General features: G+C 44.9%; 1 protein-coding gene and 3 non-coding genes across 4 annotated transcripts; 2 read left to right on the forward strand and 2 right to left on the reverse strand.

The window, feature by feature from the left end:
• Positions 1–1,683: 1,683 nt before the first annotated feature.
• On the forward strand, positions 1,684–2,031 carry Smp_116960 (hypothetical protein; the record flags this gene model as incomplete). Its single annotated transcript, XM_018791482.1, has 1 exon — positions 1,684–2,031. One exon carries the CDS (start codon positions 1,684–1,686, stop codon positions 2,029–2,031), a length of 348 nt encoding a protein of 115 aa, XP_018645352.1.
• A 574-nt stretch (positions 2,032–2,605) lies between these two features.
• Smp_sma.18s-66.1 lies at positions 2,606–3,239 on the reverse strand. Its single transcript, XR_001974597.1, has one exon. It is a non-coding gene; the product is annotated as a ribosomal RNA (ribosomal RNA).
• A 476-nt stretch (positions 3,240–3,715) lies between these two features.
• On the forward strand, positions 3,716–3,869 carry Smp_sma.5.8s-81.1. The gene has a single exon (XR_001974623.1). It is a non-coding gene; the product is annotated as a ribosomal RNA (ribosomal RNA).
• On the reverse strand, positions 3,718–3,871 carry Smp_sma.5.8s-90.1. Its single transcript, XR_001974624.1, has one exon. It is a non-coding gene; the product is annotated as a ribosomal RNA (ribosomal RNA).
• Between the last annotated feature and the right edge of the window lie 5,730 nt (positions 3,872–9,601).

The following is a 9,601-nucleotide window of genomic DNA, read 5'->3' on the forward strand; positions in this document are numbered from 1 at the left end:
AAAGCTTTTGTTCACCAGGAAAAAAATTTTCAAATTTCTTATTTTTCTATAGAAAGTCCGAGAGAACCAGGTGTAGTGCGCAATTATTTTTTAGATGATACACGGTTATATGTTATACATCAAAAGATAGATATTTGCAAGATGAATTGATTAAAAAAAGAATGAACAAAATCGGTTGAGCCGTTCAAAAGTTATGCGGAAAAGTGTGTTCGTAAAATTCGCTATCTCGGACTTTTCTATAGGATTTTGCCGTCCGCACCTTTCTATAGGAATTTTTGGGTCACACTTTTCTTTATAACTTTTGAACGGATTAATATTTTTCAATGGGGTTTTCTTTGTAGTACTTATCTAATTGAGAGCTATTAAATGATGTATAACATGTACATGTACTTAGAAATTAAAATTTTGCTCTTTACAGTTGCTCTTACTCGCCATGTATTATAGGGATACTACCCCTAACTCAGGGTCTGGAAAGTCGGAAAAATGAAAATTTCGCAAATGCGATAAAAATGATCTTGGTGGTCTTGTATCACTATTCCGACACCAGACAATGGGTTTTAAGCGTTCTTAGGCCCTAATGCTTCAGGCTGGGCTGTTTCGCTTACTACCCTATATGTGTGTGGTATACAGTATAAGCTATATGGCCATGTAGAGCTGAAGGTCTCACATGAGACTGGAGGTTCGCCATTGATATTGTGGATGGTTCGGCATTGCTTTGGCAAGTTTTGCTGGCTGTCCATGTGAAAAGTTGGTTGGCAGGTTAACCGATTTCATTCATACTGGTGGTTGCTTCTCAGTGTTCTCAAGGGCCTAGGTCATTGGAGCATTGTAAGGCATATCGCCATTGCCAATATTAATGAGTTTGGCTGTCGTGTAAGCGGAATGGGTCAACTTTGGCCTGTTCGTGCTGTGCATAATTGATTTACGCGATCACTGATCGGAATATTTATACACGGGATGTAAATGTGTACATGAACGGTGCGAATGGTCCACCAGGGTGTTTGGTACCTGAGTGGTTGCGCCACAGGATTGGGCCGAGCTGTTCGGATTGTAACGTTGAAGCCTTTATAGTGTCTGGTTCTCCTGTAGGGCGGGATTGAGCTGTACTGCTTGGGCTAAGCCTGGGTAGTGTCTGGCTCTCCTATCCAGCGGGATTGAGCTGTACTGTTTGGGTTGCCTCGTGAAAGTCTGGATGGTGTCTGGTTCACCTGAAAACCAGTGCAAGATTACCCTCGCCCATAAGGGTATATTATATAACTGTGAACAAACTGGTTGATCCTGCCAGTAGTCATATGCTTGTCTCAGAGATTAAGCCATGCATGTCTAAGTACATACCTTAAAACGGTGAAACCGCGAATGGCTCATTAAATCAGCTATGGTTCCTTAGATCGTAAACGCTACATGGATAACTGTAGTAATTCTAGAGCTAATACATGCCTTGAATCCCTGACCCGCAAGGGGACGGGTGCATTTATTAGAACAGAACCAACCGGGTGCGGCTTCGGCTGTGCCTGTTACATTCTGTGATGACTCTGGATAACTTTACTGATCGCAGTCGGCCTTGTGTCGGCGACGGATCTTTCAAATGTCTGCCCTATCAATTTGTTGGTAGGTGATTTGCCTACCATGATGATAACGGGTAACGGGGAATCAGGGTTCGATTCCGGAGAGGGAGCCTGAGAAATGGCTACCACATCCAAGGACGGCAGCAGGCGCGAAAATTACCCACTCCCGGCACGGGGAGGTAGTGACGAAAAATACGTATACGGGACTCAATTGAGGCTCCGTAATTCGAATGAGTACAATTTAAATCCTTTAACGAGGACCAATTGGAGGGCAAGTCTGGTGCCAGCAGCCGCGGTAACTCCAGCTCCAAAAGCGTATATTAAAGTTGCTGCAGTTAAAAAGCTCGTAGTTGAATCTGGGTCGTGCGGTCGCATGCCGTTGCTTGTTCACGGTTTTGGTTACGATCAGGACCAGTGTTCAGCTCGGTGTAGTGGCTGTGCAGCCTTTCAGCCGTGTCTGTGTTAAACGGGTGCTGGTGGGTTGACGAGTTCGTCTTGTTGACCTGTCGGCATGCTTCCGGATGCCTTTAAACGGGTGTCGGGAGCGGACGGCATCTTTACTTTGAACAAATTTGAGTGCTCAAAGCAGGCCTATGTGCCTGAAAATTCTTGCATGGAATAATGAAATAGGACTTCGGTTCTATTTTGTTGGTTTTCGGATCCGAAGTAATGGTTAAGAGGGACAGACGGGGGCATTTGTATGGCGGTGTTAGAGGTGAAATTCTGGGATCGCCGCCAGACAAACTACAGCGAAAGCATTTGCCAAGAATGTTTTCATTGATCAGGAGCGAAAGTCAGAGTTTCGAAGACGATCAGATACCGTCGTAGTTCTGACCATAAACGATGCCAACTGACGATCCGCGTTGGTTCTATAATTGACATCGCGGGCAGTCCCCGGGAAACCTTTAAGTCTTTGGGCTCCGGGGGGAGTATGGTTGCAAAGCTGAAACTTAAAGGAATTGACGGAAGGGCACCACCAGGAGTGGAGCCTGCGGTTTAATTCGACTCAACACGGGAAAACTCACCCGGCCCGGACACTGTGAGGATTGACAGATTGATAGCTCTTTCTTGATTCGGTGGGTGGTGGTGCATGGCCGTTCTTAGTTGGTGGAGCGATTTGTCTGGTTAATTCCGATAACGAACGAGACTTTAACCTGCTAAATAGTAGACTGGTCCTCTGTGCTCGTTTAGGGCGCGGCTTCTATTGCTTCTTTATGGAGTAGTGTGGTCGTGATCCGGCGGGTGCGGTGCCAGTTTTTACTTCTTAGAGGGACAAGCGGCACACTTAAGTCGCACGAAATTGAGCAATAACAGGTCTGTGATGCCCTTAGATGTCCGGGGCCACACGTGCGCTACAATGACGGTGCCAGCGAGTCTGGAAACCTGGCCCGAAAGGGTTGGGCAAACTGTTTCATCACCGTCGTGACTGGGATCGGGGCTTGCAATTATTCCCCGTGAACGAGGAATTCCTGGTAAGTGCAAGTCATAAGCTTGCGCTGATTACGTCCCTGCCCTTTGTACACACCGCCCGTCGCTACTACCGATTGAATGGTTTAGTGAGGTCGTTGGATTGGCGTCGTTGTAGTGGCTTTGCCGCTCGACTGATGCTGAGAAGATGACCTAATTTGACTATTTAGAGGAAGTAAAAGTCGTAACAAGGTTTCCGTAGGTGAACCTGCGGAAGGATCATTAACATGAACCCAAAATATATAATGACGCATGCACCTGGCTTCGCGCTGGACTGCATGTACCCTGGCTTAGTGGAAATTCACCCTAGGCTTCAGTGGTTATTATTTTCTTGACCGGGGTACCTAGCCTGTCGTATGCCCTGATGGTGTTCTCGTGACTTTCGGGTTGCTTGATCTGCCAAGGGCGATGGGACAGTGCATGACAATATTGTTGTGTGCTAGGTTCAAAGAGAATTGCTTGCTATATGCATGCAAGTCCGCCCTGTTATTGTTCCTATTTCAAACCTTTTACACTGTTGAAGCGATCCGGATTGGCTTGCCATTCACGGGTTTGCTGCCTGGCATGCACCTGGCTTCGTGCTGGACTGCATGTACGCTGGCTTAGCGGTAAATATCCTGAGCTGCAGCGTTAACCATTAGTTCTATGCATTTGGGTAACCGATGTATGGGATTATTGGCGTACAACTTTGAGCGGTGGATCACTCGGCTCGTGTGTCGATGAAGAGTGCAGCCAACTGTGTGAATTAATGTGAACTGCATACTGCTTTGAACATCGACATCTTGAACGCATATTGCGGCTACGGGATATCCTGTGGCCACGCCTGTCCGAGGGTCGGCTTTTCATCTATCACGACGCACATTAAGTCGTGGATTGGGCGAGTGCCTGCCGGCGTTTAAACCCGTATATCAACGCGGGTTGCTGGTCAGAGGCTCCGTCCTAATAATCCGGCCACAGCCTAGTCTGGTCTAGATGACTTGATTGAGATGCTGCGGTGGGTTGTGCTCGAGTCGTGGCTTAATGATATTATACACGCTCGGGATAATTCGCACCTATCGTATGCTACGTTAATCACTTGATCTTGTCTCTGGTTTGGTCTATGGTTTGTACCGATTGTGTGTGTATTATGCACGAATTATTTAATTGACCCCGACCTCGGATCAGACGTGATTACCCGCTGAACTTAAGCATATCACTAAGCGGAGGAAAAGAAACTAACAAGGATTCCCCTAGTAACTGCGAGTGAACAGGGATTAGCCCAACACCGAAGCCTGCGGTTATTTGATCGTAAGGCAATGTGGTGTTTAGGGTGGCTTCAGGCATTACTGCTCTGTCCCAAGTCCAGCAATGAGTACGGCTTCCCATTCTGGCCCAAAGAGGGTGAAAGGCCCGTGGGGGCAGAGATCAAGTGTGACAGTTTTGCTCTGAGCTACCCTTGGAGTCGGGTTGTTTGTGAATGCAGCCCAAAGTGGGTGGTAAACTCCATCCAAGGCTAAATACTTACACGAGTCCGATAGCAAACAAGTACCGTGAGGGAAAGTTGAAAAGTACTTTGAAGAGAGAGTAAACAGTGCGTGAAACCGCTCAAAGGTAAACGGGTGGAGTTGAACTGCAAGCCCTGGGAATTCAGCTGATGAGTGTGATTTGTACTTGGGCATACTGGCCGCCTTCAGTGTCTGTTTAACCGCAGGTGCCTTCCTTTTTGGTGGGTATGTGTGAATCGTTTGCTTACGACGCGCGCACTGTTGGTGTGAGGGTCTGCTTGTCAGTGCACTTTCTCAGGGTGTTCACCACGACCGGCACTGTTGCCTGTCTGCTATGGTCAAACTGATCAGGTCTGATTTCTGTCAGTCTTGGTTGGGTCGGTAGGTGGCTCTTTGGCTCATTTATGGGCCGTGAGTGTTACTAACTGGCTGTAGTGGATCTGTGCGGTGTGTCGGAGATGGCGGCTTCGCATGCGTGCTTAGACCTTCGGGCATTTCTGAGTCTGGTCAGTTTGTTACTGGCTTCGGCTGGTCGGCTGATGGCTTGGTTTTGTCACGTCGGCGGTTGCGTGTGTCGTCTACATAACGAATCCAAATTTTTGGTTTGATCACTGGTAGAATTGTGGTTTCTAGTCGTTGCATTACTGCTTCCGCGATGAGTCCTGATATTGGTGATCCCATTGGTGTCCCTTTTGTTTGTTTGTAGATTTTGTTATTGAATTGGAAATATGTTGTTAGACATAGATCCATGAGTTCAAGTAGGCTTTGACTTTGAAGTTTCGTGTATTTCGCGAGGTTTTCGTCGTTGGTTAGGAGCAAGGACAGAGTTTCTTTTGCTAGGTTTGGTTCAATTGAAGTGAATAGTGCTGTTACATCGAAGGATATCATTAGTTCGTCGTCGTTGATTTGAATGTTCCTAATCTGATCAAGGAATTGTGTGGCTGATTTGATGGAGTGGTTCGACGAATCTACTAAATGTTTCAGTATTCTTGAGATTTCTCTTGATAAATTGTACGTTGGTGTTCCTGGTAGTGCTACAATTGGACGTAGTGGGATGTTTGGTTTGTGTATCTTTGGTCTGCCGTAGAACCGAGGGAGTACTGGTCCATTAGATTTCACTCTCCATTGATCTTGCTTCGTTATTTCTCCTGCTTTGACGAGTTTGTTTAAAGTTTTTGAAATGCGATTGTCTAGTTTTTTGACTGGATTTATGTCCATCGGTTTGTATGTACTTTTGTCTTCGAGTATTTCCTCGGCTTTCTTGATGTATTCTTACTTGTCCATAATCACCGTAGTGCGTCCTTTGTCTGCTGGAACGATGACAATATCTTTTCATGTTCTGAGTTTCTTCAAAGCTGTTTGTTCTTGTGACGTCAGTTGGTTGTTGCCCTTCATCCGTTGAGTTAGTGGTATTATAGATTGTCTTATTTCCTGTTGCGTTTCCTCACTTATTCCGGAAGTTTTGAGTGATGACTCTAGTGCTGCGTAGAATGCTAGTTTTGGGGCATCGCTTGTTCTCAAACTTTAAATGGGTGAGAAGCTTAACTCGCTTGATTGGAGTTTTGCATTGAATGTGAGTGCCAAGTGAGCCGTTTTTGGTAAGCAGAACTGGCGCTGTTGGATGAACCAAACGTTCGGTTAAGGTGCCTAACACGACGCTCATGAGATACCACAAAAGGTGTTGGTTGGTCTAGACAGCAGGACGGTGGCCATGGAAGTCGGAAGCCGCTAAGGAGTGTGTAACAACTCACCTGCCGAATCAACCAGCCCTGAAAATGGATGGCGCTCGAGCGTTGGACCTATACCGGACCGTTGCTGTAAGCTAGGCCTATGCTGTGTGAGGGCAAGCTGCACTTGGTCTAGGCATGGAGTGACGGCAACGAGTAGGAGGGTCGCTGTGGCTAGCGGGAAGCCTCAGGCGTGAGCCTAGGTGAAGCAACCACAGGCGCAGATCTTGGTGGTAGTAGCAAATATTCAAGTGAGAACCTTGAAGGCCGAGGTGGAGAAGGGTTCCATGGGAACAGCAGTTGACCATGGGTCAGGCGGTCCTAAGTGATCCGGTAAATCGGAACAGAGACGGGGTGCCTGACATTGTCCGTTCGCGGGCTTTGTTCAGTAATCTGCAAAGTACTGTTGCATTGCAGCCCCCTGTAGCGAAAGGGAATCGGGTTAATATTCCCGACCCTGTCCACGGAGATTGGTGTGTGTCGGGCCTTTGGTTCGGCGTGCGCCCAGCGCGGTAACGCAACCGACCTCGGAGACGTCGGCGAGAGTTCTGGGAAGAGTTCTCTTTTCTTTGTTAGGAGTGCATCCACCCCCTGGAATCGGCTTGTCTGGAGATAGGGGGCTAGCCTCCGTAAAGCACCACCCTTCTTGTGGTGTTCGGAACGCTCTTGTCGGCCCTTGAAAATCCGAGCGAGGCAGTATAATTTTCGTGGCAGGCCGTACCCATGTCCGCAGCAGATCTCCAAGGTGAACAGCCTCTGGCAATTGAACAATGTAGGTAAGGGAAGTCGGCAAATTGGATCCGTAACTTCGCGAGGAGAATTGGCTGTGGGGGCCGAGTCAGACAGGCCGAGATCAGATACGTGTCGGTCCAGTTGGGGACTGGTTTCTTTGCTGCTTTGTGTGCTTCGGTGCGCGTTGTGGTGAGGTTACTGGACTCTGACCCGGGTCGATCGTGGGCGGTTTCAGCTGTTAGTGTCGTGCAGCTAGCAACGCGCGAGGACATGTTCCACGTTGCGTCAAGCGGCTGTACTTCCATGGTCTGGCGCGCGACGGCTAACTCAGAACTGGCACGGACCAGGGGAATCCGACTGTCTAATTAAAACAAAGCATTGCGATGTCCACTGATTGGTTTTGACGCAATGTGATTTCTGTCCGGTGCTCTGAATGTCAAAGTGAAGAAATTCAACCAAGCGCGGGTAAACGGCGGGAGTAACTATGACTCTCTTCCGGTGAACAGCACGCTGCTCTCCACGGTGTTCTGAGTTTTTGGTCGTTTCTTCGCATCTTCGACATCGTTTCTGGATCTCCGTGCTCAATTTGGTTCTCCTTCCGCTGACGTTTCTGGACGTACTTTGCTTCTCCGTCACGATTTTACTCTTGTGATTTGTTGCATGACAATTGTGACATTCTTATTGAATTCTACGCTTGGTAAACCTATTGGATCTATATCGTCCATATTGGGATTACTAATCTTTTATAATTGTGGATTATTTGGACCAAACTCAGCCGAACACGCAATAGCCTGAAGATTTAAGTAACGTCCCTTATTTTTATCTATGCGTAATTAACTTATTAACTGTTAATTGATACATAAACTTTAGACGTAATATTTTTGTTGCTTTTTTTTCTTTTGGTTATCATACCTTTGGTCCACTACACATTCATATATTAGGCCGTTAAACACGATTTTTCGCTATTTTTCGAAAGTTTGTGTGTTTTGCCTAATTCTTTTCTGAATCCGTCATTCACTTCTCATATAATCTATCATCTTTTCTCCATCTTTTACTGTAATACTCGCCACTGCATTTACTTTCACTTTGTTTCTTAACCATTTTCTATGCATGCTACATTCCTATATTAGACTGTAGAACACGGCTTTTCATCATATTTTGAAAGTTTGTGTGTTTTGCCTAATTCTTTTCTGAATCCGTCATTCACTTCTCATATAATCTATCATCTTTTCTCCATCTTTTACTGTAATACTCGCCACTGCATTTACTTTCACTTTGTTTCTTAACCATTTTCTATGCATGCTACATTCCTATATTAGACTGTAGAACACGGCTTTTCATCATATTTTGAAAGTTTGTGTGTTTTGCCTAATTCTTTTCTGAATCCGTCATTCACTTCTCATATAATCTATCATCTTTTCTCCATCTTTTACTGTAATACTCGCCACTGCATTTACTTTCACTTTGTTTCTTAACCATTTTCTATGCATGCTACATTCCTATATTAGACTGTAGAACACGGCTTTTCATCATATTTTGAAAGTTTGTGTGTTTTGCCTATTTCTTTTCTGAATCCGTCATTCACTTCTCATATAATCTATCATCTTTTCTCCATCTTTTACTGTAATACTCGCCACTGCATTTACTTTCACTTTGTTTCTTAACCATTTTCTATGCATGCTACATTCCTATATTAGACTGTAGAACACGGCTTTTCATCATATTTTGAAAGCTTGTGTGTTTTGCCTAATTCTTTTCTGAATCCGTCATTCACTTCTCATATAATCTATCATCTTTTCTCCATCTTTTACTGTAATACTCGCCACTGCATTTACTTTCACTTTGTTTCTTAACCATTTTCTATGCATGCTACATTCCTATATTAGACTGTAGAACACGGCTTTTCATCATATTTTGAAAGTTTGTGTGTTTTGCCTATTTCTTTTCTGAATCCGTCACCCACTTCTCATATAATCTATCATCTTTTCTCCATCTTTTACTGTAATATTTGCCGCTGCATTTACTTTCACTTTGTTTCTTAACCATTTTCTATGCATGCTACATTCCTATATTAGACTGTAGAACACGGCTTTTCATCATATTTTGAAAGTTTGTGTGTTTTGCCTAATTCTTTTCTGAATCCGTCATTCACTTCTCATATAATCTATCATCTTTTCTCCATCTTTTACTGTAATACTCGCCACTGCATTTACTTTCACTTTGTTTCTTAACCATTTTCTATGCATGCTACATTCCTATACTATACAGTATAAGACGAGTGTGCGACGTATTCTGAAAGTATGTGTGCTTTGCCCACTTCCTCTCATAATATGGCGAAAAGCTGTGATATAATGTATCATCTTTGACATCGTTCCTTGACTGTAATATGGTTCCACAGCATTGTCGTTATCTCTTTGCTGCGGAACATATTACTATGCATGCTGCATTCCTATCCATATAATTTATAAGAAGTGTGTGAGAGGTATTCAAAAGAGATATACTCAACACACACACTTTCTCATATGATGGCGATGAGCCGTGTTCTAGAGTCTAATATACTAATGCATCATGCATAGAAAATGGTTAAGAAACAGAGTGTAACTCTATGCTGCGGCTCTTCCTACAG

The sequence above is a fragment of the Schistosoma mansoni genome (genome assembly GCF_000237925.1).
Source record: "Schistosoma mansoni, WGS project CABG00000000 data, chromosome 2 unplaced supercontig 0332, strain Puerto Rico, whole genome shotgun sequence".
Classification (NCBI taxonomy): domain Eukaryota; kingdom Metazoa; phylum Platyhelminthes; class Trematoda; order Strigeidida; family Schistosomatidae; genus Schistosoma; species Schistosoma mansoni.